The 24,078-nt window shown below is 41.2% G+C and overlaps 1 protein-coding gene across 3 annotated transcripts; it reads left to right on the top strand.

The window, feature by feature from the left end:
* Positions 1–776: 776 nt before the first annotated feature.
* Positions 777–23,987, top strand: arid1aa (AT-rich interaction domain 1Aa). 3 transcript variants are annotated; one of them, XM_084087962.1, is made up of 20 exons: positions 777–1,997; positions 8,566–8,763; positions 10,012–10,665; positions 11,476–11,586; positions 13,021–13,228; positions 13,486–13,575; positions 13,685–13,855; positions 14,463–14,799; positions 16,769–16,917; positions 17,044–17,147; positions 17,254–17,463; positions 17,567–17,771; positions 18,338–18,470; positions 18,556–18,713; positions 18,856–18,997; positions 19,101–19,223; positions 19,319–19,415; positions 19,528–20,365; positions 20,464–20,594; positions 20,680–23,987. In XM_084087962.1, the coding sequence occupies exons 1-20, from the start codon at positions 1,089–1,091 to the stop codon at positions 22,615–22,617; spliced, it is 6,906 nt and encodes a 2,301-aa protein (XP_083944088.1). In that variant the 5' UTR covers positions 777–1,088; the 3' UTR covers positions 22,618–23,987. The 3 variants fall into 3 exon arrangements, with proteins under 3 accessions (XP_083944088.1, XP_083944087.1, XP_083944089.1); XM_084087961.1 differs by having other exon boundaries at positions 18,550–18,713; XM_084087963.1 differs by lacking the exon at positions 8,566–8,763 and having other exon boundaries at positions 946–1,997; positions 18,550–18,713.
* The last annotated feature ends 91 nt before the right edge of the window (positions 23,988–24,078 follow it).

Below are 24,078 nucleotides of genomic sequence, written 5' to 3'. Positions count from 1 at the left end.
AACCGGTTTGACTTCAGGACTCTTATAGGCCTTTCTTTTGCATCAAGTGAAAACCAAAATAGTTTTTTTATATAAAATAATAATGAAATGTACTGATAAATTAAATGTATAAACATTAACATGTACTGTATAGGCCCTACAATATGGAAATGATTAACCTATGTATTAAATTATTATTTTCTATGTATCCTAATAATTTTGTTAAAAACATGTATTCATTAATTAAATTTCTGTCTTAAATTAATACATTGTTAGCTAACCGTGTAATTATGTACATTTCTGAAATCCATTAATTGGACAAAAATGTAATGTAGACACACATTTTCTGTAAAGCTGCTTTGAAACGATATGTATTGTGCGCTATACAAATAAATGTGAATTGAATTGGAGTGTATTTACATTTATCTTGCATAGGTTTTTTCATGTTTTTGTGCCAAAATACAAGACACACAGTCTTTGACAACCTCAAAAGATATGGGAAGCATTTTCTCTTTCGAGTGTGTCACTCTGCAGACTTTGGTAATTACTAGAGAAAACCAGTAAGACAAGCTTACTTCATGGGGAGAATGCATACAACCAATGCCATGGTAATGCCTGATTATATGGTTACATTCAGTTCACTAACAGCCACGGTTTTCCCACCAAAATCTGTTCTAGGAGCCGTTTTCAACCTTGCCGTTATGCAACGTCAATTTAACACCCCCCTCCCTCCCTCCCCACCAGCCCCCCTTCTCCGAATCCATTCCGCACTCCGACGTGAGTCCGAGCCATATTTTACTGGTCTCAGCGCACCTCGGTAAAATGGCTGTATCTAAGTGAGCCTCGTGCTGGTGTGATCCGTTCCTCGGCTGTAGTCTACTTCTGCAACAGAACCCCCACAAATTCCGTGTCGGTTAAATTTCATTTCCCGGGAACTCGGTGAGAGAGAGTCTAAAAAACGGGGCCGACGGTGGAGTCCGGATTCGGTCCGGCGTAAGGGGTGGGGATGAGTCGGGACACGGGTAAATTGTTGTAAAACTATTGTATTTACATTCAATGTTTCGCGTTTGATTGTGACCGACTCGCCGAGAGGGAGAGGGGGGGGGATCATGGCCGCTCAGGTCGCCAGCGCTACCTCTCTCAACACCAGCCCGCCTTCCGAGCTGAAAAAACCGGATCGAGACCCAAAGGAGGAGTCGGTACCGGGGGAGAAGCAGCAGGAAAATAAGGAACCGGGACTGAACAGCGGATCTCCGGCTCGCGGGGAACTGCAGGACCGGGCCGATGTGGGAAATGCTGGGGGAGGAGGGGAGTCGGAGATGAAGAACGGCAACGGGAATCCGTCGAGGGTGAACAATAATCAAAATGAGACCACCGGACCGGAGGGGAACAACCACCCCGGGATGGTACACCATCACGCGCCCGGGTTTCAGCCAGCTTCCTATAGCTACGCGCAGCACTACGGACGGGCCCCTTTTCATCAACATGGCGGACAACAAAGCCCTGGCATGGCAGCTGCAGCGGGGCCAGGCGCGCTGTCGAGCAGCATGATGGACTCATATCAACCCAACTCCCATGATCACAGCTTCCCGAACCACCAGTACAACAACTACAGTCCGTTCGGGAACCGGAGCCCGTACCCGGGCCAGAGCTACGGCATGAACTCTCCGCGCAGCGCTCCTCAAGCTCAGGCGGTAGGGGGGCAGTCAGCCAAGCAACAGCAGCAGCCAGCAGCGGCTGCATCTTACAGCAATCAGCGGTATAGCATGGGAAACCCGCAGCCAACATCCACCCCGACTCTCAACCAGCTCCTCACCTCCCCGAGCGGTGGCCGGGGCTACCCGAATTACCCACCGAGCGACTTCAACAGCCAGGACGGTGTTAAGGGACCAGCAGATATAACGTTAGGCAGCAGCAGCGGGCAGTACGGTGGGGGCCATCCGGGTTGGCAACAAAGGACCCATCACCCGCCACCCATGAGTCCTGGAAGTACCGGCCAGCCCCTGGGTAGAAATCAGGTAAAATTACAACCCTAATGCCTTGTAAAACTGCATCTCTCTGGCTTTGCTCAAGTCATATGAGTGGTTGAAACGCACTGTGCTTGCTATTGTCTAAGCAAGAGACTCTATAAAATGGCTGCCTCCTTGGTTTTCCATAGCAGCTCATCATTTAACTCTTTATTTTTAGTTTAAATAACGAAACTTATGAAAATCCACTAGGTTCGTGGCTGGACGTGTGTTGTGAGACGAAAACGGTTGGCTATTATTGGATGAGTTGAAGGTAGATCTCCGGTTGAAAATGCCTATTTAGCGCAAGCTACTTCTCCATCAAGGAGGCTTAAACGCATTTAGCTTTTCCCTCTTAGGCCTTTCTGTGTTTTATATGCTTTATTCTTCTGTATATTTACCTAATATGTAAGATGTATCCGATTGGTGTATTGTTTGTCAGTTCTGATGTTAATTAGGAGAGCTATTAACATAAAATCAGCGGATATTTCATGTGGAAAAACCCGTGTTGTGTAAACCGATACGTGCGTGTCACGCGTCTATGGTCGAGAAAAACAGACTAATTAACCTTATTTTGGACTAAAATGTATTTAAACGCACTTTAAAATGACGTTACTAGTACATTTGACGAGGAAAAGCTTTAGTTTTGAAGCGTGGACTCCAACTGAATGTCGGTCTCTATGCGCGCAGCTTGTAAACACAAGCCCAGTGATTTGAGTAAGTGCAGATTGGTTTGCAGTGGGATTTGAATTGTGGAGGTAAAATCCTCCTGTCAAAGGCAGGAGACAGTTGGTCTTGGGTTGACATGCTCGCTGAGATCTGATTGGCTCTGCATCCTGTGCTCTTGGCCATTTATAATTGCATATGATGTAACAGAAACACTTGCTGATTAGTTCATGTTCCTCACCTCCCTCACTCTTTCAGTCATGTAATGTATATGTGAAATTAATGAGATGCGTATATTTAGGGTGAATTATACATGTTGGGAAGTAGGAGTTTATTAATTTAATAATTGAGGGTTGTATTCAGACACTGATACTTTTAACAGCATGTTGTCAGTTAATATTTTATAAACTTTTATACAACTTATATGATGCGTGTGTAAAATATGCGTATAAAATGCATTTATATAAAGGATTCATGTCAGTTATCCTTATTAATATTTCATGTATGGGAAAAGATAATATAAATAGTAATTAATTTCTAATTTTTGCAAATCTTGTTGCTTGTATCTGTTGTGATGGTGCACTAGACCAATATATTTTTTCACAACTTGAATTTTAAAATGTCAGTAACAGCAAAAATTGTAATTCAAACTTTGCCACTCATCGACTGGGAAGCTTTAGTGCAGTTTTGATTATTGAAGACACTTGAATAGCCTGTGACTTATTTCTCTAGCCTGTTAGATATTGAGCTAGAAACCCTTTTTGAACTCTTTAATTCATGCCAGTTGTTTACAGTATGATGCTGTGCACTATTTCCTGTCTGGTCATTCACTGCATGCTAAATTCTTGTTCATGTGGTCCCTATCATGATTGTTTGTCTTGGATATGTCCAAACACTTTTAAGTGCAATTTCAAGGTTGAACTACATCTGTTTACCACAATTAACTTAGTTTCTAATGCTAAGTTGAGGCTACATGTGCTTCAGTTTTGTCGCTGTGCAAACTGTGCATCTGATAAGGGGGTTGAAACTTGGTGATTTGCAAGTTTTTCTTTTTGCTCAGTTTCTTAATTTTCTTCATCGAAGAAAATTAATCAGAAGTAATATTATGATATTGTGAAGTACCTGTGAAAAAATACCAAAATCAATGGGCCTTTTTTATGAATGTCCTTTATCCATGCTTTTTGTTAACTAGATTTGGATCTCTATGGGTTTGCTCACTTTTTTTCTTGGAAAATATCAGTTTATAAGACAAGACTTCTTGTCAAAGTGAAGTATGATCTGTGAGTTTAAGTTACTGCCAAAGAAGCTGTTTGAGGGTTTGGTCCTCAATTTCCACAGCATCTTTAAATGGGCCAAAAATATTTCCGGTATCATGATGAAAAATCTGTTGATTAGATTTCAAACCATCTAACCACACTAACTAAAACCCAGATCATACATATCGTTCACAAAGTTTAGGGTTGGTATTTAAAAGAAAGGTTTTTGAAATATGTCTGTAATGCATTTATTTGATATATTATAATATTATATCTTTTAAAATGTAACTTATTCTTGTGACGCAAAGCTGAATTTTCAGCATCATTACTGCAGTCTTCAGTATGGTATGATTCTTCAGAAATCATTCTAATATGCTGATTGCTGCTCATGAAACATTTCTTATAATTATCAAAGTTATTTTGCTTAATATTTTTGTGGAAACTGCTACTTTTTTTAGGATTCTTTTATAGAGCAGCATTTATATGAAATAGATTTTTTTGCCAAAAATGTTAAAAGTACTGTCACTCACTTTTAATCAGTTTAATGCAGACTAAAAGCATTAATTATAAAATCTTTTGAACAGTAGTGTAGGTCATTTAGAATTTGTACAGAACTTGATTATTTTTGCTTGATTAATTTTGCTGTAGCTTTGAACTCTGACTCTATACTGGCCTTATTGAATCTCAAGCAGAGTTATGCTTACTGCAGCTTCAGTCGATCTGTAAGTCTTCTAGTGTCCACCCCATCCCCGCGTGGCCAATCACAGCGCCCGTCCAGCAGCCTCTCCTGCCAAGGGAGCCCTCACTTTATCTTATGCAGATTAGCCATGTGCTGCTTTTATTTATTTTATTTTTTCCGTTCGGACACTGGAAACTGTCGAGCAGCTTGCCCTCAGTCATTTCACACTTTAGAGCGTTTACAGCCGTAGACCTTTCAAGGTTTGTTCAAAGCTAAATTCAAAACAAGCCTCTTGGATATTAGACATGCATCCTAGATGAGGTTTCGCTGTGTACAACACAGTGTACTTTCTTGTCTATTTATTTTTCATGTTGTGTCGTTCAGTGATGATGTTTAAGCGTTGGTCATGTTTGAGTCAGTGGTCATCTGTGAATCTACAAACAGATTGTTCCATCCATTTTTACAAGATCTGACTTGAATTCGCTAGAAGAAATTAGGCTATGTGTTTAAAAGCAAAATTAAAAATAAGACTAAACAAAGGGTATTTTAAAGGTGTTCACTGAATTTTACGGTTGTCAATTTGTTTCCATCAGACATTTAACACTTTATATCAACATATGCATTTCAAATTTGTCACAATAGCGCTTTATTGTCAGCATAGGCATAAATGCGTCATTTGTACTTCGTCATTTGACTTTGTGAAACCCAAATCAGTGTTTGTTTTTATGTTTTGGGTCATTGGATACAAGATGAAAAGAAGGGCTTTGTGATATCAGTGTGAGATTCAAATGTAATATGAATGTGTGCAACTACACTTATGGTTATGCTCACCTATCTTCTAAAAGGAAGCTAAAATGTAATTATGCCAAAAAAAAACACATTACAATGATTGATCTGTTGCCTAATGGACTTGAGTATATTTTATTATCGTAATTATCATCACCTGTACTTAATATAGTGTCATAATCGTACCAGTGGCATGATTAAAATAAATGTTGAAATTTTAAAAACGTAATGTATGACAGGATCTTGGCAATTATAGCTACACCTGTCATGGTAGGCTATATCTTGATTTTTTTTTTTATTTTTATTTTTTTTTCAGCCATTTGATGATGTTTTATGCATACGTTTAAAGTGTCAGAGACTTGTTTAAAATATCTTTCATAACTTTCATCCTTGGAGTTAAAAAGGGGATCATGAATCTGTTTGACTCTACTCTTTAGGAAACTTAATGGCCAATTAAAAAGCTCATTAAAACCATCGCCATAATACACACATTTGCTTAATTTTATTGTTTATATTCAATCTGTCACCCAGCCATATGTTTTACATGCTGTAATATGGTGCACTACTGTTCAAAAGTTTGGGGTAAATAATATTGTTAAAAAAAATGTTTTTGAAAGAAGTCTCATGCTCACCAAGGCTAAATTTATTTAATCACCTATTTTAATATATTTGATGTCCTTTATTCCTGTGAAGGCAAAGCTGAATTTTCAGCATCATTACTCCAGTCTTCAGTCACATGATCCTTCAGAAATCATTCTAAAATTTGGTACTCAAGAAAAATGCATTATCAATGTTGAAACTATTTGTGCTGCTTAATATTTTTGTGGAAACCAGAACATAATTTAGCATTTAGAAGTCTTTTATAAAATTATACATGCCTTTACTGTCACTCTTGAGAAATTTAATGCATCCTTGCTGAATAATAATAAAAACGGTCTTATTTACCCCAAACTTTGAACTGTATTTCATACTTTATATTGTGTACTGTAACAAATATTGTGTAGGTGAGGAGTATTTATTTGGCTGCTTTGTAATCATGTATTAAGCTGACCTTCAGGATTTAATTTTTCATGTTGGATAGATTCACATTTTTGTTTTGTGAATGTACAGGGAGAATTATGATAGAAAAAACAGTCTGATGTGATTGAGTTTGTTGAAGTGTGAGTAAGTCTATTACTAGTATGAAGTACTATAATTGAATGCAACAAGGCTTTTATTTTCCCCCTGGAAGAGAACAGGATCGTTGACCACTAATGTTAAGTCATAAGGATGTTATTAATTAAATTAATTATTTTTTTGCATTAAGTGTTAGGCAGCGATGTTTGAATCAGTCAGATTATTATTAACGTACTGCCATGTTTTGCATTCAGAAGGAATGGATGTTGGAAACTGGCTGTATTTTGTTGTTCATCCTAGGGCATCCTGTAGTTCATCCTTTTTTTCTTTCTTTTTTTTTTTTGCTGAATAGTGATATAGCCTACAGTAGGCTATATATCTCAGTATTTTCTCTTTCTGTTTGGATAAATTCTGTATTAAAAAAAAAAAATGATTTCACATCCTGCACAATGATGTTCGTATTGAATTCTATGAAAACCGATTTAATGTAACCATGTAGGTAGGGCTGCACAATTAATCGAATTTCTAATTACGATTACGGATGCCACAATTACAAATAAAGTTCACTTACATTATTCTGCTTGCTTAAGAGGTGTGTTTGAAGTATGTTACGTTGTGAGAGGCGGATCACGACTGCTTCAGAGAACCCAGCACAATAGGACTTAAGTGTACGCTAAAATAAAAAGTATCTCACCTCAGAAAAACTGACTTTCCTGTCCTGTCAGGAAATATAGCCTATAAAGCACAAAATAAACTACAAGCATGCAATGTGGTTACGTTGTAAATTAGTAAGTCACGGAAAAAAAGTATAAATAAATACTATAAAATACCAATAAATCACGTTACTGGTACGTCGTGTGTGTTAGCTGAGAAGGATTTGCATGCAGGTATGATGTTCATTCTATTCATCAGGAGCAGTTTCCATGTTACATTAACGGTTCAATTCATCATGGTAACTGTTGTTTCCATGTTTTCCATATATATATATATGGCTTGATGACCATGGAAAAATATGGGTCCCATGGCCAAGTACGAGTTGAGAACCACTGGTATAAAGCTATTCAAAACATCGTTCAATGTGTGTCAATACAACGTATGTGTCAGAGCATCTGATGGGGCAAGCCGCGTTAACTATATCTTATGAGTTATTTTGAAGCCTTAACATCAAGCATGTCTCATGTTTGGGACAAATTGGATTATGCACTTTCCCCACAGCAGCTCACTGCGTGTCCTCCGCACTTTTTCAGATACGCTTTTAACATAATACTACTGTATATCGATATAAACTGTATTGTCTCATCCTATGTCGTTTGTACGATATATCAATATATATTCTATAAACTCGATATATTGGCCAGCCCTATTTCATCCATGTTTGTGCAGTTGTTTTGTTCCCAATATTTGCTAGTTTACAAAAACATGACTGCTATTCCAACTCCAATATTTACATGACCCCTCATTTTGGACTATGCAACAGCACTCATCTCATTGCAAGTCAAGCTGGACTTCTCCACTCATGTCATTAAGCCCTGTGTCATTCATTCGGTGCCAAGATTGCCGTCTTTTTTCCGAAAAAAGGAAAAGCTGGCTTGGCCGCGGCTCAAGCAGAGCTACAGCTGGGATGTATTAAATATTCGGCAGACTGCCCTCCATTTGAAATGAGTTATATATAGCACTGTTGACTTCCTTAACTAAGACTGAGCAAGGTAACGGTCAGGTTAATAACCGTGGGAATCGGCAGCAGAGGGTTATTTGCTGTCTCTCATTTTCCTTCTCCTTTTTCCACTATCGTTTCCCCCTCTGGCTGTTCTCTTCTCTCTCTTCTTCTCTTGTGGTTTCTTGCATTTTTATTCTGTCCTTGCTATTCTTTCATTTCCACCCTGGCTTTTTAAAATCAAATTCTCCAGTGTGGGAGTGCAGTAGCACAGTATAATAGTTAGATTTTATGGTTTTGGAAAATGTGTCCTTGAGTTTTTGAAGGCTTTGTAGATGTCTTTGTGTAAAACTCAGTTTATGCTTTTCTGTCATTATCTGAGTTTCCTTTGCTCAAAACCTCTTTGTCACTCTCGTTCCACAGACTCCAGGCTCCATGGATCAAATGGGGAAAATGCGCGGTCAGCCATATGGGTCAGGTGGGCCTTACTCCCAGCAGCCCCATCAAGGGCCTCCTTCAGGGCCCCAGCAGGGCCCTGCTTACCCAGGCCAGGGCTATGGGCCCCCTGGCCCTCAGAGATACCCTATGGGCATGCAAGGACGTGTGCAGTACGGCCAACAGGTCATTGCTCTTTCTCAGTGTTTTAAGGGTTCACACTTTGACTTGGCTTTCAGGGATGGCGCATGTTACGGCATTTATACTGTTTTTTTCCCCCCCCATTGATACTGTTTTTTGCTTTATGTGCTGCACTCTTGTTATTAAATGACAATATTCTGGAAACGTTGTAACTAATAATGCGTATTTTGTAACACTGCAATGCACTCGCTCATTTGGATAAAAACATTTATGTTGGGGGAAATACTGGATTATTTTGCAGTGTTCTTCAATTGTGATTTCGATGTACTGGTATCTATGTAATTTTTTTTTGTACTTTAGCAGGATTTTTAAGCTTCTAAAGTTAGTTTAGCAGCACCAAACTAAATGTTTAACTCCTAGAATCCATGCTCTTGTGAGGAAAAGAAGACTAAGATTAAGAATCATTATGTTCTTAATTTGAATTAAAATGGTTTAATTCTAGGGCTGGTTTTTGGTGTTACAAAACATGACAAAAATAGCCATATGTAGCATATTGTATCCCAGGTGGGACATCTCTGGCCATTCCTAGCCTTAATAAATTATTACAAATGTGATGCCAGACAAGGTCACACTTTCTGGTAAAAAAGCTACATTTTTATCAATTTCTTATTATTTAGGGAATATGAAGGATAACATGTTGGGCTCATTATGTACAGGTTATAAATAAAACCATCTGATCTTGTTACTTTAGCAATAAACTCTGTCCCTGTGTTGATATTTGTCCATTTAAACTCATATTAACAATATCAGGGAATTTAAATATTGTGATTTCTAGGCCTGGTAGAGTCATGGAAATTTCTGATGTGGAAATATCCATTTTTCTTATGCTGTGTGTTAAAACATTTTGAGCTATTCTCTGTTTTGCTACATTCAAATCTAAGGACATTTTTGGCCTCACTGATGACATTTGTACATTATTATTATTATTTTTTAAGTAGCAATTCAAATCTTTTAATCCTTTAATCAAGAACGACTGGAAAAGTCATGGAAATTCAAGTCAAGTTTACTTTTATAGCGCTTAATACACTACAGATTGCTTCAAAGCAGCTTTACAGTAATTAACAGGAATAAAAGTGTCAGTGTTGCAAATTCATTTGTCAGAAGAAGTGGGAACCTTGTCTATTGCATGTGAAAAGAAGTTTCTTTTTTGTCCATTTACCCGCATGATTTAAATCAGTGTAGGAAATGCCATGAGTGTAATGATCTTTAGTGCCATCCTACTTGTTTTCGCAGATGCCATCATACGGACAGCAGGGACCAGGGGGTTACGTGCAGCAGGGGCAGCAGCCTTATTATGGCCAGCATGGTCAGGGGCCTCACTCCGGGCAGCAGCAGTCGTCATACCCCCAGCCTTCCCCCGGGCAACCAGGAAGTCAGGCACCTTATTCACAGCAACCTCATGCACCCCAGTCATCTGGCCCGCATGTACAGACTGGCCCTCCTTACCAACAACCCCACATGCCCCAGCAGCCTCAGGGGCAAATGCCTGGCCCATCGCCGGGCCCGTCCCAGTCCCACTCCCCGTATTCTCAGTCCTCAGCAGCATCCCAGTCTAGCCAGTCTCCCTATCCACAGCAACAGGTGCCTCAGTCCCAGCCCTCACAGCAGGGGAGCTCCCAGGCCCCTCCTGCATCCCAGCCCCAGCCCCAGCCCCAGCCCAGCTACCCGCCCGGCCAAGGTCCCCAGCAGCAGCAGCAGCAGCAGCCGCAACCACCACCACCATCACAGCAGCCACCGCAGACGCCAACACCTGCTTCTCAGCAGCCCGCGGGACACGGACAGATGCCGCAGGGACAGCCCACGTCATACTCCCAGAATCCCCCACAACAACAGCAGCAGCAGCAGCAACAACAATCACCGTATCAGCGATTTCCGCCTCCTCCTCAGGTAACTTAAGCTTTCTGCTTTTTTTTCCAAGTGGTGGATGAAAATGAAAGGACTCTGAATTTTCAGCAGCCATTACTCCAGTCTTCAGCTTTTTCATCACAGAAATAAATTACATTTTAAAATATTAAAATAGAAAACAGTTCTTTAAATTGTAAAAAACATTTCACGATATTACTGCTTTTACTGTATTTTTGATAAGACAAATGCAGCCTTGGTGAACATAAGAGACTACTTTCAAAAATGTTGAAAAAAGAAATCTTTGAATTTTAGTCTATATTTTTTAATAATAATGTATTATGAACGTACATGAATTAAGAATGATTAAGAAATGCTGTAAAAAAAAACATGAAAATGGTTGTTAGTTTATACACAATGCATTAACAAATGTAACCTTATTGTAAAGTGTTGACAATGTATCTGCCAATAACAAGTGTAAACACATGTTTTCTACACTGAATGATGTTTTGTCAACCTATTTACTATGTTTATTTACTATGTAAAGGTGGGATGTGAATTGCATGTTTAATATTCACTTTGTGTGTTTGAACTAAATTGGATGACGGATTTTGCATTTATTTTAAAATCTGGAATGCATTTCATTTCACAGTGCCACAGCATTCACAGACTTATACGGTAATAAAAGTAGTATTGTAACTGGTTATTCTTAAGTACAAAAACAGAAACTTGAAATATTAACATTGAGACTGACCTAAACGCACCCATAACATCTGTAAGCAAAAGCATCTATGCATGCGTCCACTGTCCTAAATGCCTATATCGACTGACCTGGGATGACTTTTTCCCCAACAGGAGATTTCCCAGGAGTCTTTTAGCTCCCAGTCCAGCGCTCCAACCTCCGGCCCGCCTCTGGCATCGAAGAGCAGCACAGAGGACATGCAGGGCAGACCCTCCAGCCTACCAGTGAGTCTGACACTTTCATTTCACACAGGCTGTTGACTGCGTCCAGACGCATTTAAAGATGCATTGTGAATTTGGCGGATTCACAAATGCACAATCAAGTTGTTTCAGTCAAAAGCGTTCTATTTTATGTTGACTTTTATTTCAAGGTAATTAGCTTGAAGATGTGAACATAATTCAGCCTCAGCTGCACCTTTATCTCAGGAGTGATTATGTTGGACCTTTGAGATTGTTCCTAAATGGAGAACTTCATGTGGTCTTTCACGAAAATATATGCCATAGGTTCTCTGTACCTTTTATCTACTTTCCTTGTGAATTCTGCCTCTGTCGCTGAGATATAATTGCATTTGAGTGTGTTATGACCTGTGAGACTGTGTCTGAAAAGGACACATGGAGAGACACCCAGCTGCGCTGACTCAGCACACGTGCAGCCGACCACCGTAGCCATGGCAACCTCAGGGACGCTGTGATCTCACTTTTTTTTTTTTTTCAGATGAGATAAATAAGGCCAGCAGCCTGTGGCTGTGTGATTGTATGTGTACGAGAGCACTTGAGAGTGTGTGTGTGTCCCAGAGAGAGAAAAAATGTGTGCCAGAGTTCATTGTTGCAGAGTGGAAGAAGCTGCCACTGGGAGATTTATTCTAAAGAAGACGAAACGTTTTGTTGTACAATTAAATTGGCTATTGTGCTGCTGATTTAAGATTCTTTTTTGTTTTTGTGAGTCCTTGGGCTCATTTTCAGTACAGTGTTTGTACTATATCTTGCCTTGTGCTAACAATTAAGCAACACAACTTATCCAGAGGCTGCAATATGTTCTTGTGCTGCTGAATGTGGATTTATTTTTTTAGCGATTATTCTTTAAAAATCTGTGAAAGCTGAAGATAATGATGTGAAGAATTGTTTGAGTCAGCTGGCAGCTTCAATTTTGAAGTCCTGACAGAGTCTGGTTTGTTTGTTTGTTGTACTCTTACATTTTGTTTTGTCTTCCGAAGGGAATTTAAATATTAATAAGCAGTGATTTTGAAGTTGGCATGAAATGGAAATTTACCCTATACATTTTATAAATGCATGCCATTGATCTTACTGTGAAGGATTCATCTATGCATGCTTTTTTTTTGTTAAATATCATAACTTGATCTTCCGGTGAAATGACAGACCTCTCTCTGGTGACACATGCCAGACTTCTCCAATCATTTAGTGCGCTTAATCTCGCCCCTTTCTTACGATCGACTGCAAGCTTGCATTCATATCTGCCTCCATCCAATCAAAAACTATTCGACAGAACCAAGTCCCCTCACTACTTTTTTCTTTTTCTTTTTCAATAATCTGTTTTACTCGTATGTACATCACAACATGTAACGGAAGTAGCAACAGATAATTTCTTCCATCGCTGCTTTAGTTTCTGATTTTCTGACCTTTACGGTTTTATTTGCTTAGGACCTATCCGGTTCTATCGATGACCTACCTACTGGTACGGAGGGTGCTCTGAGTCCTGGAGTCAGCACATCTGGAGTATCTAGCAGTCAAGGAGAACAGAGCAATCCAGCACAGTCACCCTTCTCCCCCCACACTTCTCCCCCGGTGGGCTCGCCTGCCAGCGCCTCAGCATCTCGCTCTGGGCCTCTGTCTCCTGCCACGATGCCAGGTAGAGCCAGTAAACTTTAAATTATTTAGAAATCCTAAAATGTGTTAAAACCACTTTGAGTCATCATGCAGAGGATTTGGAATATTTACCGAAATTAAATATTAAATGTATTTTTGTAGTCTCATTTGCAATCTGTTTTTCTCCAGTTTTAATGTCACACTAAATATTTTCGTCTTGATCTCAGTTGTAGAATGTGGTTCTTCTTTTTTCTTTTTTTCTTTTTTTTTCTTCACAATTTGTGCATTTCTCATTTGTAGGGAACCAGATGCCTCCCCGCCCTTCAAGTGGACAGTCTGATGGGATCATGCACTCTTCGATGAATCAACCTGGCATGGGCCAAGAGAGAGGTAGCTCAGTCTGTATAAGTCCTACTTTTACAATGACAGGACTCGTTTTCCATCTTCATGCTCACTTTTTATTTATTGTATCGATACATCAATCTTGTTGTCTGCACAGGATATATACAGAGAAACCCTCAGATGGCACCCTATGGGTCTCCACAGTCTAGCTCTGCTTTGTCTCCTCGTCAGTCATCTGGAGGCCAGGTGCATGCTGGAATGGTTCCTTATCAGCAGAACAACTCTGTGGCGAACTATGGGCCTCAGGGTGGTCAATATGGACCACAAGGTATGTGGCATAGTGCTAAACATTTCACACCATCTTAAAAAAATGAAGAAAAATGCACATTTTAAAAAGGGTCTTATGTTAAGAGAAGTGATTGTAGTGGAGGTGCAGATATTGGACTTTTATTTTAGTCTTTCTTTCTCTTCTTGCTGTCCCTCCAAATCCTTCTCACTCTCCCTCTTTTTCTCTTTGTGCGACCAGTGGATCACAGTGTGGTTATTTTTAGCATTAGTGAAAAAAGGGAGTTGACGTAGCATGGCTCACGTCAGTTGAGCAGCTACAGTGACTGTGGGTTACAGCAGCGCTACATGCTGCTAAAGCACTCAAGGGCCTGGAAGTCCACCAATGAGGCTTCCAGACCCCACCACATTTGTCCAGTGCTGACTTTTAATTTGCCAAACTGCTTATTCTGTTATTGTGGTTTTCAGACTTTTTGTTTCATTGCAGAAAATGTAACCCTGGATTAGATTTCTTATTAAATATATACATTTTTCTCTACAAAAAGATGGCTAAAGCAATGTGCTTTGTTGAGGAACTTAACTGGCTTTACTGTCACTGTAAAACTATTATTTATATAGCATTGTTTATAACTTCCCATCTTCCTCTTCAGGCTACCCCAGGCAGCCTGGTTACAGTGGCATGCCTAATGCCAATTACCCAGGCCCTGGCATGGGCGGATCCTTAAATCCCATGTCTGGGCAAGGAGGAGGGCCACTGTTTGCTGGCATGGCTTCTGGGAGGATGCCTCATGGCCAGATGGGTGCACGCCCTTTTGGCCCCAACATGGGTCCCAACATGGGCCCCAACATGAGTCCCAGTATGGGCCCTAATATGGGCAACATACCCCCTCAAGTGGGAACCGGGATGTGCCCACCTCCAGGCCTCAACAGAAAGCCGCAGGAGGCTGCAGCAATGCAGCACGGACCTTCCAACTCGATACACAACAGGTACGCAAGGACTGAAATACAACTGAAGTTTCACAATATCATTAACAAGTACTAGGTGTGTAACGATACACAGAAATCACGATTCGGTACGTACCTCGGTTTTGAGGTCACAGTTCGATACGAGTTCGGTACAACAGAAAAAAGAAAAAAAAATCCCCAATGCAAGGTTTCTTTTAATTTATTTTGTACAGACAGTAATGCAAACAAATTACAGTTTGTTCCACCTAGCGGCATTTAGTTCCCCCTGAGGTAGCCTCCTTTAGTGTGTTAAAGTCCCCCTGTAGTCAATAATTTTATCCCTTAAAACTCATCTTTGATCACCCAAATGACACATTTAAACGTTTTTTTTCCAGTGGAAAAAAAATTCTTCATGCCTTAAAATAGCTTGAATGTAACTACAATCTTGCTTCATTTAGTATACGCGGAACCCATCAATATGCAAATTAGCCCTGCCTCCACTCACTCACACGAGCTCAGAGATCCACTCGCTTTACTCGTAACTTTACTCAACTTACCATAGTAAATGCTGCACAATGGTATCACTCTTTACAACGCCGGACACATAATGGTAATTAATATGATTAGCCTTTTGCTTGACTACCTTATCAAATGGCTAATAATGTGTCCTAACGTTACACAAACCATGTTCCCTTTCGCCATCTCAGAGTCAGACAGCTGCCTTCTAAAAATAGAAACGCTTTTAACAACTTAGAACGTCAGTGGAGAAAGGCATATAGTTCATCATAACGTCGTAATATACATCATATACATAATTCACACACTATTGCTAAAAGTATCCAATTTTTCATATCAACAGAAAAATATATCGGGATAACCTGGCTTCTCTTGAGACTCCCCTGCTTTGCAGCATAGTTAATGATATAGCCCTGTCCACACATTGGCGTGATTGGCTACAAAGTAGTTTGTGACGTAAGAAACACCAGCGATTTCAAACCGTGTTTTTGAGACTGTGTTTGGTTCACTACATTTTTAAGGAGGAAAAACTCAGCAATGATGTTGACTTATGAATTTGTACATGGTTTGTCTGAAAGCATATTAAAAACATTACATAGACATATAAACAACATTTAAAAAACAGATTTTTAGTACTTTAAGTACTAAGCAGTAAACAGAATGCACTCTTGCATGGGTCATATTTTTTTGTAAGGCTAATAAAAAACAAAGTCACAATCAGCTATGAAACTGTAAAGCATATCTTGTGTTATAAAAGTACAAAATAAATAGAATAATGAAAAATAAAACTTGCGCGGAGAAGGAGAAAAAGAGCCTACTTCACCTTTCCACGAGGAGACGGCTAGTGAAGCAGCACCTTAGGCTTCCCATTTCCAGGACACGCATATTTCATCACTGGACTTCCACGACACAAATCAGCACAATGTCAAATGATTTTGACTCATCATAACAGCAGAAACAACTTAAAATACTACGTCATTTATGGTCATACAGATAAGAGTAAGACATCATTAGAAACTAAAGTGTTTTTTTTTTTTTTTTTGGTACACTCACAATAAAACACAACAAAACATTGTGCATTTGTAAAATAAAGCAAACAGGATGTCGCTTTCTGCCGTCCCGGTTTCCTTTCCATGAAATTATTGGAATGTGTCACAAAAAAGAAAAACCTCCACGTATAGGCAACTAGCAAGCTCTTCTTTGGCATCTGAACTCTTGTTTTGGGTTGGTGCATAGATAGTCTCTTCTTCTGGTCTTTTTCCTATTGTGGCAGTTAGCAAACTACTGCACGTGCCCCCCTTGGAGTGTCCCTGTATTGGAGTGTGGATCGCCTATGACTTTATTCGTCATCTGACTGTATGCACCGAACCGTGACGGTTCGGGACAAAAACATGTACCGTTACATTTTAAATGTCTGTTTTGTTAGCCTCATTTTTTTTAATACAAACTGGTGGTCGAGTCTATTTGAATTAAAATGTTACGTTTTGCCTCACAGACTACCAGGTTACACTAATATGTCTCCTGGTCCTGGTATGATGGGCTCAGGACCTCCGTATGGCTCCTCTATAAACAACATGCCTGGGATGATGAACACTCAGGGTTCTCCCTACCCCATGGGTGGTAACATGTCTAACAACACTAGTGGTAAGATAATAATAAAAGTTTATTTTTGTATACTACATAACCTAGCAAAAATTAAAGTACTTCAGTTGTAAAGTCAAATCTTGTGCCAGGTTAAAATCACAGTTAACATATCTGTTTCTCTCCTAGGCATGTCCCCTGGTCCGGATTTTGCTATGGATGGGAAACTTAACCAAGCCCAGAAAATAAATAACAAAGTTGAGGGTACACCCAAGACAGAATCAAAATCTAAGGTTTGCTTAACATTTAGATGCAAGTAAATCATCTTTACAGCTGAAATCAGTCATCCTTTGTTGCACCTCATGTGTAATTCCTTCCATATAAACTGCTTCTTTCTAGAAGTCAAGTTCCTCCACAACAACCAATGAGAAGATCACTCGGTTGTATGAGCTAGGCCCAGAGCCAGAAAGAAAGATGTGGGTAGACCGTTACTTGGCTTTCATAGAGGAAAAAGCCATGGGCATGAGTAACCTGCCAGCTGTGGGACGTAAGCCCCTTGATCTCTTCCGCCTCTACATGTCCGTCAAGGAGATTGGAGGTCTTACACAGGTATATACAGCCTGTCCATACACATTTTGATAATGTTGAAGGTCTCAACTCATTTTCTCTCAAGGGTGTTTGCTTATATGCTTTGGCATTGTTGTAATTGCAGGTTAATAAGAACAAAAAATGGAGGGAGCTGGCCACAAATCTGAACGTGGGGACCTCCAGCAGTGCCGCCAGCTCTCTGAAAAAGCAGTACATCCAATGTCTGTATGCTTTTGAATGTAAGATTGAGCGTGGAGAGGACCCACCACCTGAAATTATATCTGGAGATAGCAAAAAGAACCAGGCCAAAATTCAGCCTCCCTCCCCAGGTGAGTGCTGGTGACTTGGATTTGTCTCATGCCATGTATTGAAGCTAGTACAGGTAAATCTTAACAATTAAACTCCTGCAACAAAACCCCTATTCCAAAATGAAGGAAGGAAGGTATAATATATTTTTTGCAAAATTTTTTATAGTTTAAAAAATTACTGTTATTGAAGCAGCACCATTATAAGTTCATCAATTAATATTGCAGTTGCAGTCCAAGCTCTTTGTTTGAACTAATGTATTTAAGCATTATCACTAATGACCGGTTGCAGAAGTCATAAATTATACCTTTAAAGCGTCATGAAACCTTAAAACACATTTTGTTTTTAGATGTTAACAGATATGATTGCAGATTGGAGAGTATGAGTCTACAACATTAGATTCTGAGCATTTCTTCGCATTATTTGTGAGAAAAATACTTTATGAAACGGGAGCATTTTTTGACACTAATCTCGCCCAGGAATTTGTTTTGTGGTACTATTGATGTTGTAGTAGTAGATGTGCATGTAAATTGAGAACATGGAAGTATAACATTCCAAAACTTGTCTCCTTTTTTGTTGCATGGCACAGCTGGATCTGGCTCTCTCCAGGGGCCCCAGACACCACAGTCCACCAGCAGCTCCATGGCGGAAAGCGGAGACTTGAAGCCCCCTACTCCTGCCTCCACCCCACACAGCCAGATGCCCCCAATTCCAAGTGGCAGGTGAGTTTTGTTTGTTTGTCTTGTGCTACTGCCGGTGTCATTTGACTGTGAACCGCTTCTTACCTGCCCTGTTTCTTAGGAGCAGTGTGAACTTGCAAGATCCATTTGCTGATAGCGACTTCTCACGGAGAAGTACTATGACCCCAAACTCTGGCTACCAGTCAGGCATGAGCACCCCGGAAATGCCTGTTCGCATGGGACCCTATGAACCCAATAAAGACCACTTTAGTGGTATGCGTAAAGGTTTGTATTGTTTGTTGTATTTCTGTAACATAATTTGTCCTGTACACCTTGTATATTAGTTCATATTTTATAATGGTGTTACGAGGCATTATAGTTCATAGTTAGCTACATGGTCTAATGAGCTGTGTGCTTGTGGTCCTAGTTGGAGAACAGTTCATGTCTAGTGGACAGGGTCCCAACAGCAGTCTCAGTGATCAGTGCAACAGGGGACCACAAGGCCCAATGGGAAACATACCTATGGGCCAGCGGCACCAGTATCCATATGGCCCCGGCTATGACAGAAGGTATACTAAATCTTTACTTTTTGTAAATAAACTCATCCTTTTTTCTTTTTTTTTGTGCTATGTAAATGATGCAATAAACTCTAACCTCTCCTGCATTGCGTAGACCAGAGTCAGGGATGGGCACAGATGGCAGCATGGGGCCTGGAGTGCCACAGCCAAATATAATGCCTTCCAATGCTGAATCTGGGATGTACTCACCGAATCGTTACCCTCCACAGCAGCAGCGGTCAGTCGACCACTCCATTCGTTTTTATGAAGATTGTATTTGTATATCTGCTATATCTTTTATACTGATTTCTCTTACGTATGGTGCTTGTGCAGACATGATTCCTATAGTAATCAGTATCCTGGGCAGGGTGCGCCTCCTGGTGGTTCCTATCCGAATCAGCAGCCTGGAATGTACCCGCAACAACAGTTGGTAGGAAAACAGTTAATAGAATGAGTTTATATCTTTCTATTTCACGTTAGTATAATGAATAAATCTTACTAAAAGTCTTGACATATATTTTATATAATTTGTTTGCATTTAGAACTACAAAAGGCCTGGTGATGGCAGCTACCCACCAGCTAAACGGCATCATGACGGTGAGATGTTCAGTGGGCCATACAATGCTCAGCAGCCACAGCCACCACCACAGGCTCCCCCTAGTGGTCCCTCAAGTGGTCAGCAGGAAATGTTTAACCAGTATAACAGTTCTTACCCTGGTTCAGAGCGCCGTCCACCCGGTCCTCAGAATCAGTTCCCTTTCCCTTTTGGAAGAGATCGGATGCAAGCAGGGACAGGCCCAAACTCCCAGGGTTCCATGCCACCTCAAATGATGGGCAGTCCAATGCAGTCTGGTCCTGACGGTCCTCAAGCTGGCATGTGGCCGGGCCGAGGTGATATGGGCTTCCCCAGTTACCCTAACCGTCAAGGACCACCTGCTGGTCCTGGCCAGGGACCTGGCTACCATACAATGAACCGATCTGAAGACATGATGTCGTCTGAACCACGCATGAATCATGATGGGCAGTGGCCTGGGCCACGACAGCCCCCTTATGGTCCTGGTAGCGCAGGTCCACCAATGAGCAGACCCTTGCAGTCCAACTACCAGTCTCCTCAAACCATGCAAAATCACATTCCACAGGTGTCAAGCCCCACGCCCATGCCTCGCCCTATGGAAAGTAGGACTTCCCCCAGCAAATCACCCTACATGCCCAGCAATATCAAAATGCAGAAGGTGGGACCTCCAGTCCCTGCATCTCACATTGTACCTCCCTCAGTACAGCCTCCAATGATGAGAAGAGACCTATCCTTCCCTCCAGGATCAATTGAGGCTACGCCGCCAGTTCTCAAATCGCGCAGGCGTCTTACCATGAAAGAAATTGGTAAGAGTTCATTATTTGTTGTAGTGAATTACATTTTGGTCATTTATATGTCTTAGACCTGTGAGATATGGAAAGATAACTGTATACAACTTTTGTAGGCACTCCAGAAGCATGGAGAGTCATGATGTCCCTTAAATCAGGACTGTTGGCAGAGAGCACATGGGCTTTAGACACCATCAACATCTTGTTATATGACGACAACAGTATTTCGAATTTCAACCTTATACAGGTGAGTTGTTTTGGGGAAATGACAAGTATATTTTCCATTACTTAAGTTTTCATCCTAAATAACATATTAATGTCTTCTTTTGTAGCTCCCTGGTTTCCTGGAATTAATCGTTGAGTATTTCCGCCGTTGTCTCATTGAGATCTTTGGGATTCTGAGGGAATATGAAGTTGGTAATCCAGGACAAAGAGCTCTGTTGGATCCCAGCGTGCTCAAAAAAGATGAAGACACTGTGGATGATGAGGTATTGGTGGAGGGCATGGAGGAAGATGGAGAAACAGAGGAGGAAGATGAAGGAGAGGAAATGCACAGGTTAAAACATCAAGAACAACATTCAGCACCGCTCCAGATAAAACAAGAAGAAAAGCCAAGGATGCTTGATGACTCTGTGAAGAAAGAAGATTGCCATGGGATTGAAGGGGAGTCATCTGCAGAACCCAAGACTTCGGAGCCACCTTGTCTCGAGTTGGCTGTGGCTCAAGAGAAGCCTAAACAGGCTAGCAAGTTTGATAAGCTTCCCTTGAAGATTGTGCGAAAGAAGGATCCGTTTGTGGTGGACTGCTCTAATAAGCTTGGCCGATTGCAGGAATTTGACAGTGGCCTTCTGCACTGGAGTATCGGTGGCGGTGATACAACAGAACACATCCAGACCCACTTTGAAAGCAAGATGGACCTGTTGCACCAACGGAAGCATCTACCTGCCCAGTTCCCAGACAGGAAGAGAGGAGCTCAGAAGGACAGCCAGGCACCTTCACTGCCCTCATCCAGTGAAGAGCACCGAAAAGAAGTGGACCGGCAGTCTCTCCAGAGTCATCCGGCAGCCTCTCCAGAGTCATCAACTGAGAAAGTGACCAATGGAATTTCAGATTTGAGGGAGGACAGACCTGCTGACTGCTTAGAAACTGCCTCTGAGGGGACATCACACCTAGAGAAAGATCAAGAAAAAAAATTGTCAGAGGCGACAACGCCAGAAAACATTAGGCCAGCACCTCCAAGCCCATCATTACAGGGTCAGCGCTGCATTGCCATTTTAGAAGATGAGCCACACAGCAAGGATGAAGCTCCTCTTGTCACGCTCTCAGACTGGCAAGATTCCCTTGCCCGTCGCTGCCTTTGTGTCTCCAACATCGTCCGCAGCCTCTCGTTCATCCCTGGCAATGACTCGGAGATGTCCAAGCACCCAGGGCTGTTGCTATTGCTGGGCCGCCTGTTGCTTCTCCACCATCTGCATCCAGAGCGAAAGCAGGCACCTTTAACCTACGAAAAAGAAGAAGAGCTGGATGAGAGTCTTGGTAGCAAGAAAGACGAATGGTGGTGGGACTGTCTGGAGCTACTGCGGGAAAATTGCTTAGTCACTCTTGCCAACATCTCAGGCCAGCTTGACTTCTCAGTCTACACTGAGAGCATCTGCCTGCCTCTGCTGGATGGCTTGCTACATTGGGCCGTTTGTCCTTCAGCCGAAGCCCAAGACCCCTTTCCAAGTCTCGGGCTTAATGGCGCCTTGTCCCCCCAGAGACTAGTCCTGGAGACCCTCTGTAAGCTCAGCATTCAGGACAACAATGTGGACCTAATTCTGGCGACGCCACCTTTTAGTAGATTAGAGAAGCTCTTTGGGAACCTTGTGCGTCTAGTTGGAGAGCGAAAGGTGCCTGTTTGTCGGGAGATGGCGGTTGTGCTGCTGGCCAATCTTGCACAGGGTGACAGCCTGGCGGCCCGTGCCATTGCGGTACAGAAGGCCAGTGTAGGGAATCTGTTGGGTTTCTTGGAGGACAGCTTAGCGGCTACACAGTTCCAGCAGAGCCAAGGTTCCTTACTGCACATGCAGGGGTCACACTTTGAGCCAACAAGTGTGGACATGATGCGGCGGGCTGCTCGGGCTCTGCTTGCCCTCGCTAAGGTGGAGGAGAACCACTCTGAGTTTACGCTCTATGAATCGCGGCTACTGGACCTTTCTGTCTCCCCACTCATGAACTCATTGGTGTCCCATGTCATCTGTGATGTACTCTTTTTGATAGGCCAGTCATGACAGCTGTGCGGAGCTATGGCTCCACCTTCTCTGGTTTTCGTACTTCCCCTTGCCTGTCCTCCCCATTTGCGAGTGGGGATTGAAAGCAGAGAAAATTGACTGTTTCTTGTTTTGTTTTTTTAATTTATGCAAGCCCTTTCATATTACACCCACTGGTCCCCCTTTTCTCTGCGTCTCACTTTGGGAAGGTTGTCACGAATTTGCTGTGGTTCATGAACCAGAGCCTCAACACACTGACACAAACTGTAACACTGATGCCAACTAGATGACATGGACAGGGACCCAACTTTTGTGTCCTTGTCTGAGGTGAAATAACTTTTTTATAATAAAACAAATAAATGAATAAAATAAATAGCTTGAAAAAACAAACTATTTACCAAAGTTGCTGTCTTGTTTACAGTGAGTTTTGGGGTTAATTGTTCTTTTGTTCTCCCCCAGAGGGTGCAAATAATACACAGCTCTTGTTCACATTAACAGGTAGACTCTTCATTGTTTGGTGGTTGTATTTTGATGCTACACGGTCAAACTTTCTGGATGCGTGTACAGCAGAAATGAGTTATCATTTTCTGTACATTACTCCACAACTGTAAACATTCTGCAGACGTACTGCACTGTTCCACATGGGGAAAATGTTTGGCTCAGTCAGCTCCGTTTTTAAACAGTTTTTAAACCATTAGTTTGCTGGTGAGGAGAATAACCCCCAAAGTATCAAGGACGTACAACACCCTGACCTCTTCTCTTTAACCCTTGATTGTATGAATTGACCCCTATAAAGAAATCACCTCCTAGGACTGGTTTTCAACTTAAGATGCAGCCGAGGCTGTACTGTATATAAGATGTTGTACATTCTCTCTCTCTCTCTCTCTCTCTCTCTCTCTCTCTCTCTCTCTCTCTCTCTCTCTCTCTCTCTCTCTCTCTCTCTCTCTCTCTCTCTCTCTCTCTCTCTCTCTCTCTCTCTCTCTCTCTCTCTCTCTCTCTCTCTCTCTCTCTCTCACACACACTCTTGCTTCTTATCCCTTTTTATCCTTGAAGAATAAGAGCGGACACTCAAGTTGGGTTAATTGCATCAAAATCCCTAGGTATATAAACTGAACCATCTTTTGGCCTCTACGGTTCCTCTATAGTGCAGCAAACAACTGAAATATTTTAATTTCGTCTCCTGGTACAACAAAATAACTCTAGATGAAGAACACAGTTGAGATATTTTTTTCTCCAGTGATATGAATTCTGCATATTTGTATTTCAGACTATGTAGCTTAATGTAAATTCCTTGTTTTTTCCCCTTTTTGGCTCAATGAATATCATTTATTCACTATGAAATCTTTATACTATATGTTCCACGTGGTAAGAATAAATGTACATTAAATCTTGGTAAGATGTTTGTGATTATTTTCATTTAGATGTTTTATTTTATTCAATAAAGTACAGCCCATTTATCCTAGAATGTGATTATGAATGGAA

Source organism: Abramis brama (genome assembly GCF_963993115.1).
Source record: "Abramis brama genome assembly, chromosome: 17".
NCBI classification, from domain to species: domain Eukaryota; kingdom Metazoa; phylum Chordata; class Actinopteri; order Cypriniformes; family Leuciscidae; genus Abramis; species Abramis brama.
This window is presented reverse-complemented; position numbering and strand designations above follow the sequence as displayed.

Coding starts and splice junctions, on each gene's coding strand:
- arid1aa (XM_084087961.1), top strand. CDS start 1,089: ATGGCCGCTCAGGTCGCCAGCGCTACCTCTCTCAACACCAGCCCGCCT. Junction 13,576..13,684: donor TGGCATGGGCCAAGAGAGAG/GTAGCTCAGTCT, acceptor TTGTCTGCACAG/GATATATACAGAGAAACCCT. Junction 17,464..17,566: donor AGATTGGAGGTCTTACACAG/GTATATACAGCC, acceptor TTGTAATTGCAG/GTTAATAAGAACAAAAAATG.